General features: G+C 51.6%; 6 protein-coding genes across 6 annotated transcripts; 1 reads left to right on the plus strand and 5 right to left on the minus strand.

Annotated features, from left to right (window-relative positions):
* Positions 1–2,559: 2,559 nt before the first annotated feature.
* Positions 2,560–3,977, minus strand: BDQ94DRAFT_175749 (uncharacterized protein; the record flags this gene model as incomplete). Its single annotated transcript, XM_026772553.1, has 3 exons — positions 2,560–3,639; positions 3,780–3,905; positions 3,954–3,977. The coding sequence occupies 3 exons, from the start codon at positions 3,975–3,977 to the stop codon at positions 2,560–2,562; spliced, it is 1,230 nt and encodes a 409-aa protein (XP_026620295.1).
* A 751-nt stretch (positions 3,978–4,728) lies between these two features.
* On the minus strand, positions 4,729–7,065 carry BDQ94DRAFT_154154 (NADPH oxidase family protein). The gene is made up of 6 exons (XM_026768263.1): positions 6,959–7,065; positions 6,822–6,896; positions 6,255–6,502; positions 5,389–6,198; positions 5,140–5,329; positions 4,729–5,088 (listed from the first exon to the last, which is right to left on the minus strand). The coding sequence occupies exons 3-6, from the start codon at positions 6,351–6,353 to the stop codon at positions 4,985–4,987; spliced, it is 1,203 nt and encodes a 400-aa protein (XP_026620296.1). The 5' UTR covers positions 6,354–6,502; positions 6,822–6,896; positions 6,959–7,065; the 3' UTR covers positions 4,729–4,984.
* An 858-nt stretch (positions 7,066–7,923) lies between these two features.
* Positions 7,924–8,296, plus strand: BDQ94DRAFT_163740 (uncharacterized protein; the record flags this gene model as incomplete). Its single annotated transcript, XM_026769805.1, has 2 exons — positions 7,924–8,142; positions 8,186–8,296. 2 exons carry the CDS (start codon positions 7,924–7,926, stop codon positions 8,294–8,296), a joined length of 330 nt encoding a protein of 109 aa, XP_026620297.1.
* A 102-nt stretch (positions 8,297–8,398) lies between these two features.
* On the minus strand, positions 8,399–9,808 carry BDQ94DRAFT_163741 (BCS1 and AAA domain-containing protein; the record flags this gene model as incomplete). The annotated part of the gene is made up of 3 exons (XM_026769806.1): positions 8,399–9,397; positions 9,446–9,549; positions 9,595–9,808. The coding sequence occupies 3 exons, from the start codon at positions 9,806–9,808 to the stop codon at positions 8,399–8,401; spliced, it is 1,317 nt and encodes a 438-aa protein (XP_026620298.1).
* Positions 9,809–11,311: 1,503 nt separating this feature from the next.
* BDQ94DRAFT_117972 (uncharacterized protein) lies at positions 11,312–12,754 on the minus strand. The gene is made up of 2 exons (XM_026763711.1): positions 12,262–12,754; positions 11,312–12,209 (listed from the first exon to the last, which is right to left on the minus strand). Exons 1-2 carry the CDS (start codon positions 12,323–12,325, stop codon positions 11,578–11,580), a joined length of 696 nt encoding a protein of 231 aa, XP_026620299.1. The 5' UTR covers positions 12,326–12,754; the 3' UTR covers positions 11,312–11,577.
* A 669-nt stretch (positions 12,755–13,423) lies between these two features.
* BDQ94DRAFT_154173 (protein kinase) lies at positions 13,424–15,129 on the minus strand. Its single transcript, XM_026768264.1, has 2 exons — positions 13,713–15,129; positions 13,424–13,659 (listed from the first exon to the last, which is right to left on the minus strand). The coding sequence occupies exon 1, from the start codon at positions 15,081–15,083 to the stop codon at positions 13,806–13,808; it is 1,278 nt and encodes a 425-aa protein (XP_026620300.1). The 5' UTR covers positions 15,084–15,129; the 3' UTR covers positions 13,424–13,659; positions 13,713–13,805.
* Between the last annotated feature and the right edge of the window lie 5,448 nt (positions 15,130–20,577).

Consider the following 20,577-nt stretch of genomic DNA (forward strand, 5'->3'; position numbering starts at 1 on the left):
GGTATCTAGCGGCTTTCCATATGTTATCATTGTCGGCAAGAAATTGATTCCAGTGCTTTTTCTTTTGTTGCCGGATGGCATCATGGTATTGTCTTGCCGCGCCTCGGGCCATCGTCGCCAGGTAGGGTGCTTTTCGTCCCGCCCGTCGCTCGGAGCGGGCGTGATTTCTCCAGTATGTGTGTATGTGACGGAGCTGCGTTAAATCAGCGGTCCACCACCGCTTCGCGTATGGTGATGGTTTTGACTTTGGTGTTAACGCATGCACCGCTTCTGAAACCGCCGACATGAGCCGGTCGGTTTTCTGCTGCACTGTGCCCTCCGCAGGAGTGGCGGCAAGAATGTTCGCTATCCTGGCATTGATCCCTTTTCATGGAGCATTTTTCAACAGAGGTCGTCCCTGATGCTGTGGGAGCGACCAGGGCGCATCAAAGACGGTCTCAATAGCGCAGTGGTCCGAGCCGTGCTCCGTCCCGAGTATGGCACACTTAATCACGGATTCTGTTAGGTTGTCTGAGGCCAGGACCAGGTCGATCGTCGACTCGCAGTCCCCGCTGTATCCTCCGCCATGCCATGTCTTTGTACCTCGTTTGAGAAGACTGCTGAGGGCACATTCGTTCATGAGGTCGATGATTGGATCCGCTTCACCTTGTCTTCTCAAAGATACGTCGTCTCCTCCCCAGAGTTGGTCCTGCCGGTTGAAATCTCCCATATTCAAAATCTCCACCACCGCACCCGTATCTCGCCGTAGCTTCGTGATTGCGTTGAGTAGATGATTGCATGTGTCGTCCAAAGCTGAGGCATTGTCCCCTTCCACGTAAACTGATGCCATGAAATTCAGTCGCTCGGGAAGCCTGATAACCGCTGCCGTGAGATCCGGGGACTCTATTGGCACTTGTTCCGCCTCGACATCTTTGTTAATCCAGAGCATGCTTCGAATTGCCCACCTGCCTTCCCTCCAAGTAGAGGGAACCATCTTCGTCCATCTGTGGTGTCCCATCGGGGTGGTCAAGAGCCGGCCTTGAATCCTCCTCGCTTGGGGTTCTTGAATCGCTAACGCCACCGCGTTCTGAGTTTCTTCGTCATTCATTAAGCTCTCGTGCACTTCACCCTGTTTTCTCACATTCAGTTGGATAACTCGAAGAGACTTATTCATGATGCGAAGGGTAGATTTTCCGACAGTTTTTGCTGTACGATTCGTGAGGGCCTCCGCATGGAATGCACTTAGGAATCGTTTGATTGCAGCTACTGTGGTGATGGCCCTCCGCGGCATATTTTGCACAATTCTGCGTGTTCTTGCACTGGAACGCCTTATGCCCAATCTCTTGGCAATTGTAGTATTGCATCGGTCGGGGTCGGTTTTCAAAGGTGCTGGTCACGCCGGATTCTCCCCCAGCGTGAAAGAACCCGTCGGCCAGGAGCCTCCATGCATCACTGCCTTTGGTCAGATAAACGACCATTGACCCATAGGCCTTCGAATTCTCCTTTCTGCTAAGCCACGCGATCTTGACGCTGTCGACTTTGATCGGGTACAGTTCATCGCGAAGCACTCGGGCACCTGCGCCGACCTTGGTTTCCGCCACCTTCTTAACCAACTGGTGGTCAGCCTCATCTCGGCAAGCAATTCTGATCCGGCTGGTGTTCTTCGGGTCCACGGTGACAGCGCGGCACTGCCAGTTCATGTAGTTTTCCATTGTCCGGATCTCGGTCTCAACTGCCGTTCTAATTGGACCTGCTGATGGTCTTTCATTTTCATTATCTGCCATCTTCGAGGTGTCTATCGTGCAATATAGCGTATCGGTGAAGGTGGTCGGTGTCGTGAAGGTGGTCGGTGTCGTGAAGGTGGTCGGTGTCGTGTTCCACGTTGAGTCCGTACATTGCTCAGTTGGCTGGTGTGGGGAGTACGGGAACATCTGCATAGGACCGGGATCCTGAAAGATTGCCTGCAATGCGTAAGGATTGGATTTCGCGAAGGATTTCCTCGTGGCAGCTCTGAGCGCATGACTCGGGGTGGGATTGCGGTGTCGGGTGTGGATTTGCCAGGGTCTGTAACTCATGTTGAACCTTTGCGAGGCCAGCGCCAAATTCTTCTTTGACTCTCTGGAGCTCCTCCTTGTATAATACATCTCGTCGTCTGATTTCTCTCCTGAGCTTAACAATCTCTTTCACAAGTTTGGAGGTGTCTGAGTCCTCGCTCTCTACCGAGGAGTCGTCCGAAGTCGCCGCGTCACGTTGGGCGACTGGCTTGCCCTGATTCTTCTTCTTTCGCTGGGAGCGCGTGTTTCTCTGCTCAGTATCGATCTCTTGCTCTTGAGCGTAGTGGGCTGGTGGTCGTGTCGTGCGTTTCGGCCTCACCAACCGCGGTGGCGAGTTTTCGCGTTCGTCGCGGTCGGGCGGTTCAGGGGTTCACGTCTCGGCCCGTCCCGACATCTTTCCTCCCCACGTTCAAGAAACAGTCGCAACAATCCGTTCCCGGTTTCCTCTCGGGCCAAACCTCAGGTTCTACAGTGATCTGCAGAAACTCGGCGATGTAAAAGATGATACACGTCAGCGGGCATATTGTCACGTGGAACAAACAAGGGCGAAGAAGGCTCGCTGGCTGGTGACCATGCTGGCGGAGTGTAAGGCATATATGTCTGAGAGGACGGCTTGCCAAAAAAAGGCGTAGTATACGCTCCGTCTCACTTCCAAAGACGACAGGTTCCTTTGCATCGATGTTACCGAATGCAGCCGGTCCAGGAAGATATGCGGGCGGTCCAGCGGCTGAGCATATTCAGGAGGAATTCCATATCGGTCTTTCAATTTCATCGCCCGGCCAGCGGTAAGCGTCATTGGCAGTTCTTCGTTCAGCATTGCGCGAGCAAAACAACCAGTAATTTGCTCGATCAAAGACTCGAAGGTTTCTCGGTCGTAGTGGTAGCGATCAGGCTTCCGAGCTTGGAGCAGCGCCGCCCGAGCGATCTGCCGGTCCGCAGATTGCTGGAGGATTGCGCTAATTTGCGTAGTTCGAAAACCCAGCTTCCGAGCAAGAGTAGCCATATCATGAATCACGCTCTCGTCCGCCTTCGCCCGCGCCTTTGCCCGGGCGGGGTTGGCAGCCTGGCCGCCCCGGATATTCTTGGCCATGTCCGGGTAATGTCGCATAGCATACAGCCAGATCTGGCGGTATGCCAACGACAGTCGTTCGTCGTTAGGCCCCGGCTGTCGGCGAAACGTGGTTTCAGACGTCTGGATCAGACAATCTGTGTCAGAGGGACCCGGTCGAAAACTGTGCACTAGTGCGCGCCGAATGGTGGGGTGCTGCTTGTTCAAAGCAACCAGCCGTTTGACAGCATTGGCACAGACTTCGAGGTACAAAACGTCGCGGAAAAACGTATGGAGGGACGGGATGATGCCGTCGCACGTCTCGTGCGACCGTAGGCTCTCCCAGATCGCGACCCGTTCCGAGCGGCTGAAGTTGGAAAACACTTCGCCACTGAGGATTTTACCTTTCACGATCTTCCGATCAACTGTAGACGCCCGAGGGGCATATAGTTGTAGTGTATCCACCGTATGTAGATCGATTCGGGCCATTTGAGCACGGTCATGGCTGACCAGCGTCGCCCAGAAATTCTTCACATGCCTCAAGTAATGAATCACCTCCTATCAAGGTCAGGAATCTGGCGACAGCGACTGAGAGGCGGACTAACTTCGTCACACTTCAGCGCCATCACAATGGAAGACGGTTGATATGGGAGGCAAGACACACCCAGTGCTTCAGGTAAGTTAACCTAGTCAGGCACATGGTTCTGCAGCACGTCAGAATGGTCGAGCATGCCGGCATCGCGGAGCCATCCAAAGAGGCATTCCATTTCTTCTTTCCCCAGTTTCCGGATCTCATCCAAATCAACACCAAAGTCGTGCGTAAACTGGCCAGAGGTGAGAATACTCTGGGAGAATGGTCGGAACTGACTAACCTTTCGGAGATCCGTTGCGCTCATGGGAACAATGCCTGCACCAGGATCCTACAAGCGACGATGAGCGATGGGGAAAGTGCAAAAACCCTGGAGATTACCTCAATGCCGACCGAGACTATTTGGATATTTAAACACCCGTCTCGGAAGTCCGACGAGAGCACCTCTTCCTCTGTCACCAGTTGATGCCATCGAATATGTCCACCTTTTTTTGCAACCTCCCAGCACGAGGGACCTCTGCTGCAGAGGAAGTAAAAATAACCGTCGGACCTTCCCGCCGAACCGGTTGACCAACTAGAGATATGTGAGCGTCTTATCGGAGTTCGAACACGGTTTACACACATCGGAGCGTATGTCGTCGTAAAGATAAAACACTACTGTATCATGAATCTCCAACCAGAAAGGTGAGCAGTTCGGTCTATACCCATGGACGGGATGAGGGAGCACCTACAGGAAGGCCGAGCAAGAGACGGTGCATTATAGCGGACCAGCCGCAGGGTAAAAAAAATAAATACGGTGAATAATGAAGCGGCCTAGGGTAGCGAGGGAAAATGATCGCGTGTGAGGTTGTCCGGTCGGCAAAAAGGTTAGAAGGAAGGGCGGAAGAGAAGAGGAAGGAGGAAGAGTGAAAACATGGCAGAAAGAGAGAAGGGGGGTAGCGACTATCTATAGGGAAAGGGAGCCAAAATCGGCCGCCAGAAAGGACTGTGAAGGTGGTCAAAATGATCAAAGAAAGGAGCGTCCTGCGACAAGAATCGATGGCCTTGGTCTGAAATCGTGGCCCTGGACCGGAAATTTGAATAAATTGCGTCAACCCCACCTGCTCCACGCACGCCAGCAGTTCCTTGCAGATCAGAGGGGACACAATAATACAGCGATACCTCAGAATACGTATGGAAAACAAAAATAACCGTCCAGTTTCTCGATTCCATGACCTTCTCTTCACTTCTACCCGATGTCTCCGTAATTTCTATGGTTATGATTTCAGTTCGCTATGCTCTCCAACCATGATTTCCCGCATTATCACCGACTTCTCAATCGCTGGGCTGGTACTCCAACTCGGAAAGCTTTACTCCCTTGTGGAGGTATTCTCGTACTACTCCCCGTATGCAATCCCGAAGCTCGTCCGTTGCCGAGACTAGCCAGGATAGTTAGCCAGTACTCCACATGGGGAATCGGAACACCTTACCCATGACCAGCATCCGGCCTTCCTCGTCCCACATGTTCGGCAGTCTTTCGATCTGGTTACCGCTGGCTTCGAGAGAAATTATGTTTTGGTAATCTGGTAATCCCTGGTATAGATAGACTCGTTCGTGGTCCCCCAATAGGAACTTCTTATGGCCAAGGCCGTCCCTAACGTAAATAGAGATGTGGAGTATCTAGACCCATGGATATGATCAGCCTCAGACGGATTTTCCCGCGTTGACGCAGTACCCACATAGCCTCCATCCACGATATCATCCTTCAAAAGGCGATTCAGTAGGGTCAGGGCTGCGCTCATCTCGTCGATTGATTCTACCTGCCACACTAGATGCAGCCGGCGGATCTGAGAGGTGCAAGTATTGTAACCGTAGATCGCTTTCTTCAGGTATGGTATGGCCCCGGCGACCCCACATCCGCTGGCAAGCAATAATATAGTTTCGTAGTGACCAACTTCTTCACTCACTCCATGAGGGCCAGTGATCAGGGCCAAAAAGAAAATGGAGCTCCCCTCTCTCTGCTCGTCAGTGGGTGCGTAACGGGCAAGATCCGCAGTTAAGCCTCTGCGTGCCTTCACCAGGAGCTCCATGGTGTCCTGCTTGCCTTTGGACCACGATATGACGGTGAATGGATGTGTCTGCATCCACGAACATAGACTGACCGACGGCATCCAGAGATTGATATATTGACCGGCTTCCACTCTCACAGGTTGAGGTAAGAGGACACGGACATGGACAGCGTTCACCACAATATCTTCCTCTGCCTTGCTCACACTAAATGAGACGATGGCCCTGGGAGTGCCGCGGCCCGAGAACAGGCCGTTTCTATATAGGAAAACTATACTCTGCGAGAGTAGAGTCAGTCCACAAACACCCAAAGCAACCAAGAGATATATTTCTGAGGCATGGCTGTGGGAGGGAAGGTGTTGCCAAGTGCCATAGACAAAGAGCCCAGCGAAAATTTGATGTGCTCGGAGGAAGATCTCGTAAGACAACCGTCGAACCGATGGGAGAGAAAGCAGGACAAGCAGGCCCAGTGAAATTGCGGCCTGTTGCACGTCAGTTCACTTGAGGTGGAGGATTGAATACCCGAGGCTATACGTACAAGTAGGGTAAAAAGGTTTCGTACTTCCCGAAGTGGGAATGTAAAGCCCTGTGTCTGAAGTGCCACTATCATATGAAATGATAGCAGAGAAACAGTCATCCAGCCGGTAGCACGATGTATCTTGCGACAAGAGTTCCACGTGATACCTAGAAGATCAGCCAGGTAGCTCAGATGAATGGCAGACAAAGGGAACACCAAGTTGACAAGGGCCAACTCTCCAGCCCGGCGGCCAGCCCCGGTCAAAGAGTCTATTTTAAAGCAAATAAGTAAGAGATTGACTGCCAGATATGTCAGATGCAGTAGCGCGCTGGCTCTAGTCCATGGGCCACAGAGACGATGCCTTCGAATGACGAAAGGGAGCGTCAGGTGTCGAGATACAAAGATATGAAAGAAATCTGCCCAGCTTGTAACGCTAGACAAAGTCTGGATAAAGAAGAATGCAACAAAAATGCCGCCAGCGGCAATCGCATAGATGGCTACAATGTCCATTCTGCTATGAAGGATAGACAATGTGTGTAGCGGAGAAAAGGATGGGAGGTAGGGGTAGACAAGTCGTGAAGAGCAGACCTTTTTATACTACAGGAGGCTGAGGACAACGTCCTCGGCGCTGAAGTTCAGTGAAGGACAAGTGAACAGGCTGCCCTGCCGGTAACTCAAATCATTAGACCCAAGAGTTTCTAGGTAAGTATTAAGGTAGGTCGTGCCTCTAGAATTAGACGAAAGTCAAGATGCCAATAGACTACGGCGTGCCGACCTTTAGTTTTATTGATGAAGAATCCATTCTGAGATTGGATACATGTCAGGATGTGAGACCTACGTGGTCGCCGCAGCATGGATGGTGGAAAGCCCATGGAGATCTCCCGGTAGATAAGGACTAAGCCTTTTTCGGTTAGGTTGGCACTAGCGAGCTTCAGCGCTTCCGCATGGTTTGGCGGAAGAAAGAGTTACCTTCAGCAGCGCAACCTCCCTGCATCCAAAGATCAAAGCCAGACTAGCAGGCGGTTTCTTGCGAATTTCCCACAAGTGCTCCAGGAAAAGAGCAAGTTCCGAGTTCAGAATTTGATGCCACCATCGGCAAAGTGAGAGGCGGGAGCCGGGCAGCGCCAGAACGAGTCTTGAGACAACTTGTTACTATCAGTCCCTGTCAGCCGACATCACGCAGGTCTTGGGTATCGCACCTCCGGTATGGGTTAATCGCACCCCCCGCGAGCCGATATACTGATCGATTGGACATATGGACTGTACTATCTGCCCCGCTTTAGGCCACCAAGTTTCATGAGGGATACTATCAGGTCCGACTCCCGCAGTCCCCCTTCCCATTATCAAGAAAGCATGGCTCCTATCCGTCGAGCGAAGTTTCATGCAGCGAGACTTCATCGACCCTGGCCAGCGACCTCGAAAATGCACCGCCAACCGAGAAAGATATCCGCCTCCATTCAGCGCCCGGTCTACATCTTCAGCGGAAAGGGTAACCTTCTCATCACGTCGCAACGAATATTAACGGCCCTTACCAACGCTCATCGCACCCATAACACCCCCTCGACTCGTCGTGGTCTTTCCTCGCGTTCAATTCTGGACCATGGATCGCCCCGGTGTCAACCCATGGTTATTTAAACCTGCCATCTCCTCATGGATTAGAGTTGGGTAAATGGTCCCTGGCCCTTGCACAATGGCAGCGAAACGAAATCTCATCAGCAGACGCCGCTCCAACGGCCTCAGATCAATACGCCAGCAACAGACTCGTCGAAGAAACAGTCTTCTCCGGAAGTCCTTCGAATATTGTCGGGAGTGTGATGCCGATGTCTTCATGATGATACGGCTCAGACACAACGGCCAAATAGTGTTTTTCAATTCTGACAGCCAATGGCCTCTATCACGGGAGCAACTGGTAGGTGTCGTCACTATTCAACAATTATCCGCTGACGAGATAGGCCTCGCATTACCCGAAACCTCAAGAGACAACATGGCACGCATTGGCTGCAAAATATAGCAGCCCCAGGATACGCGATGAAAAAAAGCCCCCAGGAAAAGTAATTGATTAGCGCTATCAGACGGACATTCCCTCAACATGATTTGATCCAACTCTTCCCTGTGATTCTCATATTTCACTTGTCACCTGCCGCCTACATCTTCCCATTAACCACTCAATCCTTTGCTTTCGCCACCCAGCTCTCTATACCAGAAACCGCGTCATAGGGTGACTTCTTCCGCTCCAGAAGAAATGATAAAACCTCTGCCGGGCTGAATACTTGCTCGGGTACTTTGCTGGCAAACTCACGAGCAAGCCCCTCGATCGTTTCGTCGTCATATCTCTCGTTGCATTGCTTTTTGTTCGGCAACTGCTTGAAAACCGTGCGGAAGAGCTGAGTGGACATGTTCTGATCGGCGAGTTTGAAATTGACTTTCTTGTCTGATCGGCCAGGCCGAACCAGGGCTTCGTCCAGATGGTCGATATGATTCGTGGTCATGATGAGTATCCGGCCCTCTTGAGACGAGACACCATCAAGCACATTCAGTAGGCCGGATAGAGTGACTGCAGATTGTGAATTGCCATCTTGGTCTGTGTCGACACTGCCCCGACGCCCTACCCCAGCGGTATCCACGTCCTCTAAGAGAACAATACAACGCGGTGGAAGTTCGGCAAAAAGCCTCATTAGCGTGCTGTCCGAAATATTCGATAATTGAAGCGTATAGATGTCCAGTTCATGCTTTCCCGCGAGCGATAGACTGAAGCTGGATTTTCCAGTCCCGGGGGGGCCGAAAAGAAGGTAGCCTCGCTTGTACGGAATACCGCGTTCTGCGTACCAGTCTTGCATGTCTTGGTCCAGAAACTCGTCCACATCTCTCAAAATGTCATCCTTTACCTCCTCGTCCATGATAACCGTGGAGATAGGTCGAACTGGTCTCAGTTTGGCTTTCTTCCACTCCCCTTCCCGGTGCTCGAAGACCGAGATCTTCCTCTGTGCCTCCTTGAGATACTTTTCTCGGCACTCTTCGATCAGATCTTTCAGGATGTTGGCATTAAGACCAATTGAGGAGATACGGAGATCCTCTCGATGCTCTTTGACAGCGCAGTGAAGTATGAGCAAATGCCCCCTATACCAAAAATGAAATGATCCATCCCAAGGAGAAAAAGCCAGAGGCTTTTTCTTTGTTGAATGGCGACCGTTTGTCCACTGCGTGGATCTCACTCGAGCGATCAATGAATGAGCATTGTGGACAAACGGTTGGTCAGCGATCCAGTCAACTAGCATGTCGTATGCTTCGTCGTAGTATGAGACATAGATAGTGGAGACTTAGACTGTCAGAATCATCCCATCATAAGAGCAGACATACGAACTGAAATAAGTTCTCACTATCCCCCACACATAGTTGACTCCGTAGCGGGTGACGAGGACAAACACAACGAAAATACAAAAGAGTCGGGTGTAGCTGTCCAGGTTACCGGCAAGCAGTTGGTGTGCGGTGGTCGAGACCATACTGAAACCGGGAAAGATGACATCTATGGGAGACATCTGGGAAGGGCCGGGGTAGCCACCGTTGATGGCGTTCATTGTATATCAAAGAAACACTGAGAGTTATGATACGGGCGCAGAGACTGAGATAATCCAGACCAGCTAATGGTGACCGGCAATAGGGGGAATTGAAGATTCAATGGGCGCGCCTTGGATAAACAATATCCGCTATTGAGCATTAAGCAAGCCCTGGTAATGGAACAAGTCATTAGATTAAACACCCAAGAATGACATAGACGAGTATGAAGGGCGCATGAAGGCGATACCACTTACTTGAATTAATGTTGGGAGGTGGCAGAGGTGGCGTGGTATTGCAGGAGTAGAGAGGCTTGACCTTGTCGCCCTCGTCGATGTTGGAAGTCGGCCGAACTTTCAGAGGCGCCAAGTATGGTGTTAGATCCTGGTACTAGATTGGACTGGCTTCCCTGTAGGGGTTCCTGGCTTGTTGAAGTGTAGGAGCTGGTAATTCCAGGTCTATGTCCCAAGGCACAAATGAATCCGGACGGACCTTATCCACAGCTTGCTCTCGTTGTAGAGAAGTCTTCAACCAATGAGGGAGTGTCTCGGAGAATGACTTCAACTGGGCATAATATATCAAAGAGAGTTTTCAGAGCCATGAGCTGGAAAATGTTGTATCAGACCTCGAGGAGATGAGCCGGGAGTATTTATGTCTTCGCACTTCGTAGACCTGACATGACATTTGGCCTACAGGCGCGTCACGCACACTATAGATATGTTGATCATCTCCCTTCGCTCTCAGTGGCTTTAGACGATGCATGGCCTAGATCGGTGTTAAGCACACTTGCCGCGTACAGATCGGAAAGGATTGTGATACTACAATGAAGCCAAACACTTTGCAAACGCAAAATAAAATACTATCTTACCTGGAGGAGAATAAGAATGCGCTTTCTGAAAAGCCAGATGTAAGATTACCTCTCAATGTCAAGCGCAGAGGCCTAGCGACACATCATTGGTCGTTCGGATGGTTCTTCTCCGAGTGTGGTTTCAAGTTGGTTGGGGGCGGGGTCAAAAGGACGACAGGGAAGAGAGGAGGGGAGGACCGATATGTAGAATGGGAGAAAAAAGTATTTGGTTCAGTATATCATCAGCAAATTCTCTCGGTTCTAATTAAAAAAATACTATCTTTCCTTTTACTTCAGTCAGATATCGACTTCTTGCGTCTATTCTAGTTGGACCCCGTTCTGTTTTGGAGTTGGTGCCCAATTCAATGATCTGTAGTCACATGACGCGCCGACTTCAACCGCTTACCCCGCCAGTGTTATAAACTTCATGTTGAACGGTTTGCGACGATGAAGTGAAGAACTCATTTTGTCGATATGCCTTCCGAAACACAACCGTCTTAGGGATCTTGCTTCGCTATTTCGTGGCAAAGACTGCATTTTCTGGGACGAGCCAGCCCTTCCTGCGTTTCGCACAAACACCTTTTTTTCCCTCCAGAGCCTGGCCGGTTCACGAAGTCCTTTCAACCAAGGCGATAATATTTCTTGATGGTAAGCCGTTTTATAATCATGGAGTGACGGTGCTAACGCGACTCAGCCGTTTGAACCCCAGGACCTCGACCCCAGCATCGACGTTTCCTCGATTCCTCCCAATAAGATTAAGTGGGTTGAAGGCAAGAATCAATGGGTATACTGGGTAGGATGTCAGGCACTTACATACTACGAAAACAAAGGAGAGGGGATTGTACACCCCAAGCTTACCGGTCAAATAAAGCTACCTCCTGGTATTGAGCTGTACTTCGTCGGAGGCAATGTTAAGGAAGAATAGTTTCTCTGCATGTTCACATTCTATGTATATAACTTGTTCTGTATTTGAGCGCCACCTTTCAGTCCTAAGGACAAATTGATCACAGCTCCTTCATCTGATCTGTCCGTAAATATCATGGATACGCATTCCGTCACGAGATTGCCCTCTTCTAGCTCCTTCTTGCGCATACGACTGGTTTTGATCGCCTCGTAAATCTCCACGCCGAGTATACGAAGAATCGCGTCATCTCGTGCCCCTTTCAACGTCATTTCTGGGTTGGGTATCAACTTGGCCCCTTCGTTCAACATCACGTAACGAACCCGGCCCTCTGATTCCACATGTACGTTGAACAGGGCGAACGCCAGGTATTCGACTTTATTCTGGTGGATAGCCAAGCTCATGAGGCAATCTACCAATCCATCAAAAGGGAAGTCCATAGTAACGGCAGCTTTGAGTGATGCTCCGTTATCAACTGTGTCCCTTCTTATTGCGCCACATAGGTAAGGGCCAAAAACATCCGCAAGACCTTCGACTGAAGCCTCTTCGAGAATGATATGTTGCAAGGAACCATTGTCGGCAATTGGGAGGGAATCGGCCAGTCCGTCTTTTGGCGAAGTTATCCCGGTTGAGCTGGGTACTGCGTGGACCTGGGAAACTGGGAGAAGCGGGATTCCTGTTCACACCGTTAGTGAAGAGCAAAGATCTTTTAATTCAAAAACCTCCCTTGTTTTGCGAATATCTGCGAGATCTTCTCAATGGCGCTGCTAACGGTATGGTGTGTCCGTACATCCGCTAACCTCCTGGCGACGTTCGCTTGCTCATCTGACGTCAGCCTCGTGAATGCGGTGAGCACAGACAGTCTGTCGTGACGGCCCTTAAAATGAGCCTTGCCTTCTGTTGCAAGAAAATAGGCAAGCCAAGCTTGGAATCCTCCATGGTCCAGGAAGATTCTTGAAGTCGAACTTGAACCTAAAGCACGAGTTTCCAGAAATTTTTTCTTCAACCTCGGGGGGGTTCTCTGACGATTCCATGCTTGTAGAAGCTGCTTCCCGAATATCTCGCTTGCCTGCTCAATTATTGTCTGCCGCGTCACCGCAACAGGGGAAGGAGATCCTTGGGCGAGTATCAGACTGACTACGTTTTGCCTGCGAGGTGATAGGGCCATGGTCCTCATGCACTTGGTGTCACCATGCAAGAAAACACTGTTCCGTAGCGGAGAGGGAAATTTAATCCTTATATTACCTGACCTAGGTCACGGGAGGTAGACTACGTGGCTGGACGGCAAACTAAAACGTTATTTTGCATGGCGTATCTTTCAGCTATGGGGGCGTAATGTGCTTGGCGTGGATAGAGTTCAGCGCTGAACTGTCACTAATCTAGGACTTCAGCCGCTTCAGCGCTTTGACCCTTCATCGCTCTACCCAGTACCGTCGAATCCCATTCTCAAAAAAGCAACATCCTCCAATCCCACCCCCATGGATGTCTGCGAGAGAGGCCAGTGCAGAGGCCCACTTCCGACATTCCGGTGTGACCATCGAGGAAATTCTGGGAATGCACGTAAGTTGGAGACCTATAAGTATCTCATTTTGCGAGGTCAACCAATACTGTTCTGCCTACTCATCAATTCATCGTGGTGTTCCTGTAATCATCTGTCTACCTACTCCTTTCTTAGTATGCTGAAAACGAGCGGTACATCAGACAATGCAATGAGTGGGGTACGCAAGTAGTTGGTCCAGGTCGTCACCCCGCGTCTCTGTGCTGCAGCGAGGGTCATGGGGTGTGATAAGCCTGCATATTCACCACTGGAGTGAGGGGAAAGGGGCGGGGAAGGTTGTACTTAGCTGGTGGTCCTTCCGCCTAGACCTGATCATGATAGCAATTGTGTTTGACCTGGAGTACTGTCGGAACCCATCTACTATTGCCTATTGCAATGTGCAGCTTCAGAGTTAGGGTGCATAATTGTGGTCACTACCACAAATCACTCAAAAAACCATGCAAAGATGCGAAATCCAAAAAGAAAGTATGCGCCAGTGGGACTACCGAAGACGCTTCCACAAGCGGCACTCCGTACTGTGGCATAAGTGGATGCGACCAGAAACCAAACCTTAAGAGGGAGGGTCCCGGTATGTGATACAACCGTTCATCTCGATTGCTGGCTTCCCGCTTACGAACATAGGCCTCAGAACGGATGGTGGATTCGATGAAGACGATATTGATTGGGATGACTATTGAGCCGATCATGGGCATCGGTTATGGCAACAGCGGAAGATTATATTCTGCCATTGCCATGACTGTATTTGTGCTTCTTGTATATACTGCATGTTCTATCAATACCAGAAGTCCTTAGGCGTGAAATGGCTTCGGAAAGAGTCATGCGGGCCACTGTATCTTCCCTTGTAAGGCAAGCAACAACCTGATCCAATGCTTCTGAAAACGGACTGCTTCCTCCATGCGATACGATTTCCGACAAAAGCTTCCCGTATGCCCATGTGTCGTTCAGCCGCCGCACCTCAAATGAGAGATTACCGGGTGATATCTCGTCTCGGATCTCAGGGGCGCGCCATTCATGAGTGATTCCGCCAACGCCGCTGATATCAATCAGCACCGCGTTTCCGTTTTCGTCAATAACGACATTTGATGGCTTGATATCCATGTGAGTTTTCCCTGCCTCATGCAAGCAGTTAACTGCAGCAGCAATTTGCGTAGTCCAACGTCCCCATGGATGTTCATGCAGGTGACCCTCATCGAATAGGTTTTGTAAAGAACCACCAGAGTAGAATACCTGGAGAATGCCAAATATAACCAAAGGCTGTTCTGTCACATCTGACGTCGCATAAGGATTGGGGAACACCGCAATACCAGCTGGTTGGACAATGTTCGGTTTTCCTTGGAAATATATTAAATTTCTGAGCTCGGTGCGAATGACTTCTGTGTCATGCGGCTGGTAAAAGGGCCGATTGACAACCTTAAGAATGTATGGCGTCTTGTCATGCGCTCCGATAACGCGGAAAACACCGTCTGTGATCTCCGTTTGCTCAAGTAACTCGGTGACTTCGAACGTCCTAAGAGAAGGAAATTCATCACGTAGAGGATAAATGACTCTCGACGGATCTTCCCGGACAGTGTATTTCAGTTTCCTGGAGAGGTTTGCAAATGGACTAACGGCGAGTTCCGCCGTTCCACGTATTTTCACTGTGGCATCAGATCGATCGCTTGATTCTTCTAATATCACCTCACTGACTGTGTCATCGAGAAGTGGAAGAGATCTGAAATCGATAAGGCTGATGAAGTCCTGGTACTCTTTGCGCCTCTGTCGTTTTAAGGTCTTTTGCTTTCCGACCTGCTCGGTGGCCTGCCTCTCCGTTACACGGAGGGTTTCGCCTCTGAGAGTCACCTTGACCCACCAGCTGAGGTTTGCAAGACGAACGATCAAGGTTTGGGAACGGCTGCTGGGCTCTGGCTTCCCCTCAACAAGGAAGTCCTCATTTTCAGTATATGACTTAAACTCGAAAAAGGGCTCATGTTCCTGGAAAAAAGCGGACGGCATCTGGGTCGGACGGTATAAGCGTGTCAAACGTGGTGAATGGTGTTTATCAGGGGAAGTTGTTGCGGATCATATCTCTTGCCCCTTGATTTGTACATAGCGTCCACGTGACTTCCACCATAGACAATTCGAACCCCGCCTTGCATTCGTGTCACGTGCGCTATTACGTCTTTTGGAGCCCGCCAGCCAGTAGCGAGTGGCTGACCCCAGTGATACGTTCAGTTGCAGTTTCGTTTCATTCGCCGTCCCAGCCTATCATAGTCGATGGCTATGCGGGAATCGACCCACCGCTTAAGGGCGGTGAGAGCGATTAGTAATAACTATCTACACCTCTAATGATTCGCTTGACTGAGGGCTTGGCTCCACTCGGACGTCTGCCCAGGGGTTCCCCAAGTCCTCTTTGGCTTCTATGTACCCATTGACCTCAGTGCTCTGCCTCATCTATTTTGTCCTGCCGTACAGCTCCAAATTGCCCAAGGAGCCCTGTTTGCAGCATGAATTTGGCCGCCCGTACCGCAAGCTTGGGCGACTTTAATATCGTCTTCACATCTCCTCCTCCTTCGAATCCTCCACCTGGCTTCGTCAGATACTGTTGGCGCAGGTCTCTGAAAAGTGGGCAAGCGAGAAGAACGTGCCGCACGGTCTGGGTGGCCCTTCCGCAATGGCAGTCACCGTCTTGGATATCCGGTACCCCTCGTTGATAAAGATAGTATCGGAGCCCTATCTTTCCAGTGCGCATCTGTACGGTCACTGTACTAAGGGGTCGAGGAAGGCCCCGGTGTATCCTCAGGACCTGCTTCGTTGGGCCTGGCGTCAGCTCATACACTGCCCGACCATGCGGGCTTGTTTGCCAGTCTTGCTCCCACTGGCTATTTGCTGCCTGCCGGATTCTGGTCTCTACTGCCGAACGAAGGAGTCTCTGTTGGACCGGCCTTGGCGCTGTCGCTGTGGTCATCACTTCCTTCACCCTGCCACGGTGTCCACGAACCTGTCGCCAACCTGTGGCTTCCTTTGCTGCTTTGTCGGCTAGCTCGTTGCCTTCGACGCCGCAATGTGACGGTATCCATCGAAAGGATATGGTGAGTCCATCTTCCCGTGCTTTATCTAGAGCCGCTATGACCACCTCTACGAGATACTGTCCAGACCGCCGCCCCGGGTTCTGTATGGCCCGCAGGGCTGCCTGGTTGTCGGTGAATACCACCGCCCGACAAATCCGATGCCTAATGATGATGAGGAAGATCCCTTGCAGTTCCGCCGCATACACTGTGGTTTCTGATTGTTCGCCCATGTAGGTCGCCCGCGCGTCCAGGTACTGCGGGCATGCCGCGGCGGCTCCTACTTTGCCGTTGATCCCGCTCCCGTCTGTATACACCGCTACCGCCGTCTGGCTGTGAGCAGCGATGATATCGTGCTCTGCTATTGCTTGTTCCGCGCTCTCATCGATGGTCACGTCTGGTGGTGTCCAGTATGGTGCCGTGATATATGGCTGGATACATTCCAGGTTCCCAAAGTTCACCTGCCCCAGTCTCCGGATGGCGAGCTCGTCGATTCTCTGTAGTGGGCTCCACTCCCAGCAGCGCCAGTCCGGCCGAATACGTCCCCGTCATATTGCCTCACCACCGCGTACGTTCCGTATATGATCTCTGGCTCTGCTGTTGCAATCCGTAGCAGTGTCTCCAGCATCTGTTTTTCCAACAGCCATTGTATTGGCAGTTGATATGTTTCTATGTTTAGTGCTGCCGTTGCTGTTGTTCTATACGCGCCAGCAATGGCCAACATTGCTCGGGTGTGGATTTTATTAAGACTCCGTAGGCGTGTCTGTTGATGCTCGCCGTCAGGCTTGAGCGCGTGCCATGCTGAGCATCCGTAGAGGAGTGCTGGAATGATTACCGATTGGTAGATTCGGCGTAGCTGTATTAGGCCTGCACCCCAAGTGCTTCCGGCTAGCGTGTTGAGGGGTTTGAGAAAGGGCGTTGCTTTCCTTTCGACCTGCTTGACCTGGTCCTCCCATCGGAGCGCAGGGTCAAGCGTGATACCCAGGTACGTGGCTGTCTTGGCGGGCTTAATCTCTGCTCCAGCGACTGTCATGGTTTGCGTCACGTTGAATTTTGTCCTAGCAAGGGTGAAGTGCATGAGCTGGTATTTCGCAGGAGAGAATCTCGACCCATGGGTTCTTGCCCATTCTTCGGCTCTCCGGTGTGCCCGTTCTAGATTTTTACAGTTCTGTTCCGTTGAAGTGCTCCTTGTGAAGAAGTAGATATCGTCGATCCATCCCGATGTGCGTATATCGCTGTCAGCCGCGGCCTCCAAGAGGTCCGCGTTGTAAAAGAGATAGAGTATGGGTGAGAGTGGTGAGCCTTGTGGGATTCCGACGGCCACTGTGTACGGTTCGGACTCTATATCCCCCATCCGTATAGTGGTTGTCCTGTTGCCGAGGAAGCTTGCGATCCATGCCACGGTGTCCCGATCGATTCTCCGTTTCCGTAGGTTATGAAGCAGCCGCATGTGTGATACATGATCGAACGCTCCTGAAACGTCGAGGAACAGGACACTGGCGACATGGGATGGCGTCAATTTCCAGGTCGTGTGTATTCTCTCTAGGAGAACGTGGACGGCCTGCTCCGTCGACACGCCTCTCCGTCCTCCCATGTGCTGTTCGGGTAACAGATTGTGCTTCTCGACCACATAACCCAAACGTTTCGCCAGAATTGACTCCATTACCTTGCCTAGCGTGTTCAGGAGCGCTACCGGTCGGTATGCCTTCAGTTGCCCGTAGTCGCTCTTCCCGGGTTTCCTGAGCGTCACGGTGACAGATTCTCGAAAGTGTTGGGGACAGTAGTGCAGCCGGAGGCACGCATTGTAGAGGTCCTGGAGGGGCTTCGCGATATATAATGAAATGCGGTGTAGCAGGTGGCTTGGGATAGTGTCCTTTCCCGGCGCCTTTTTACCCGGCATACGTCGGATCGCTTCCGTCACCTCCCTCAAAGTGATCGGTGGTAGTTGTATTGGGTGTGGGTATTCGTAGCCTTCGATGTCAGTCAGGTCAACATCAGGGGGTGGCGGGAAGAAGGCTTGTTTGAACATCTCCAGCTTATTAGTTGCGTCTGTCTCCAATCCTCCATCCGGACGTTGGAGTGGTGGTATCAGTGTGGTTCGTGGCTCTCTGCTACGGGCCCATCTTGTTATCTTCCACAGGCTGTCTAGAGAACCCGTCGCCTCTTTGACCCTCTTCCGGTGGTAATCTCTCAGGGTTTTCCTGATGAGTCTGGCTTTGTGGTTCCTTGCGCGGCGGTATGCCTCCCAGGCCTCAGGCGTTCGTTCGCGTTGGTACCTCCGTCTCAGGCGTCGGGCGAGCTGCTGCGCCTCTTTGCATTCTTTTGTCCACCCTGGTATCGAGCGCGGACTTGCTCGCGTTTTGGGAGTGGACTCATTGACTGCTATTAGGATGGCACTGACTATAGCCTGAGTAGCGTTATCGATGTCATGCTCTGTGATCAACGTCGTCAATTCGGGCAGATTCTGTATCAGGACGCGGTGGAGCCGTTCTTGGTCGGTAAGCTCCCAGTTCCACTTCTCCGGGAATGTACGCCCGCGGGTTGGCTTTGCCAATACTGTCTCTAGAGGGATGTGGTCCGAATCATGATCCAGGTCGTGTTGTGGGAGGCACCGGATGAGACTGTCCTGAAGTCTAGGCGTGGCTAGCGTGAGATCGATTGTCGATTCTGAGTCTCGGGCTCGGAAGGTGACGGTTCCTGTTTCGTAGAGGAGGCCTAAGTCGTAGTCCTCAATCAGTCGCAGTGTTTCCTCTGCCTCAGGATCTGCTCTTTGCGCCATCAAGCCACCCCAGTATGGATGATGCAAGTTGAAGTCTCCCACGACGATCTGCTCTGCATGCCGCCATCGCTCCATCACCGTCCGGAGCACCGGGAGGGTACTGTTTTCTGGTTCCAGAGAAGGGACAGGTTTGTACACGTTGTGGATGACGATCTCTTCGTTCTCTTCTTCGCCCCAGCGTAACTGTAGTGTGCTCAAGTCGGGAGTATGGTGTGTGACTGACCAGCGTCTGGCTTCGATCCTCTTGTTCACAAAGAAGCAGACGCGCGTTTCCTTATGGTCGTAGTACGCCAATTCGAAATGTTGTGGAATGGGGTGGTGGGTAGTGTTCATGAAGGGGTTTCTCCAGGGTTCTTGTATCGCTAACACATCGTAGTTGATGGTCTTCCTGTCTCTCAACAGGGCCGCCATCACCTGATCTCGTGACTTCCTGACGTTATACTGGAGTATTGATAGTGTGGATTGTCTGCTCATTGTTGGTTTGGCGGCGTGGCTTGAAAGAAATTCGAGATGGGCTGTATGTTTTCCCCTGGAGCCGCTTTGTCTGACTGCGTTACCCTCTCTCTCCTAGTGTTCGCAGAGCTTTCAGCAAGGGCTCGGCGTGTAAGGGTGCGCCGTCTCTTATGTGCCGTCTGCCATTCCTCTCCTACTGCCCGAGTGGATGGCTGTACACTTTTCCTCAGGTCGTATGAGAGCGGTTGGTTGGAAATCACGCTCCGTTGTGGATTCCCCGAGGCGTTGCTGTCGGGCTGTGTTCCAGTCGGACTCGACGGCCGCGTCGAGGCTCTCTGTCCTGAAGGGACTCCTACAGCAGCCCTCCCAGAATCGTCTGTTTCGTAGTAGAAGACCGGCCGAGTCTGTCGAGCCTGCTCGATTCTTGCCAGCTCCTTTCGTCTCCTTGGACAGGCGTTGCTCCATGCCGTGTGCTGGCCCTTACATAGCACACAGCACGGTGCCGGCTTGGGTTCCGCTTCCTTCACCATGCATTCCTTGGTATTATGCTTTCCCGCGCAATATCCGCATCGTTCTTTGGCGTCGCACTGAGGTCCGATGTGGCCGTATTCATGGCAGCGATAGCACTGCTTGAGTCTACACGACCGGTCATAGAGGACACAGTCGTGGTGGATTGCGTTCAACACCAGCCCTTCCCGGATGACTCGGTTCGCATGATATTTAGTGGTGAATTCCACAATAAGGGAGGAAGTTGGTTTCCTTCTCCCTTCCTTGATCAGCCATCCTACATGAGTTACCTTCGCTCCTTCGTGGAGTACTGCGTTCTCGGACTCAATCTTCTCGATGGCTCTCTGTTGATTGTCAGTATCAATTGATTCTTTGCTGGTACGGACTCCGTGTACGAGTACTCCGTACGTGGGCTTGATCACTCGTGCAGTTGTCCCAAGGACCTTGACCCATTCCTCTTCGGTGCTCTTCAGTGTGTCTGCCTCTGCCGTGGTTGCGGTATGGAGTACTACATCGCCGCTTTTCAGCTGCTTTGCTGCTATGACGCGTGGGGCTTTCCCAAGCAGGTTTATCCGTGATCCCAAGGCATCGTTCACTCGTTTGCGGAGGTCCTCCGGCGATATCTTGCGGAGAACGGCCGCGGAATTTGCATCGAGTTTCACTACGGTTTCCCTATCATTGGCGCTTGCGGTTGTGGAGGCTC

This window comes from Aspergillus welwitschiae (genome assembly GCF_003344945.1).
Source record: "Aspergillus welwitschiae strain CBS 139.54b unplaced genomic scaffold BDQ94scaffold_63, whole genome shotgun sequence".
Taxonomy (NCBI): Eukaryota; Fungi; Ascomycota; class Eurotiomycetes; order Eurotiales; family Aspergillaceae; genus Aspergillus; species Aspergillus welwitschiae.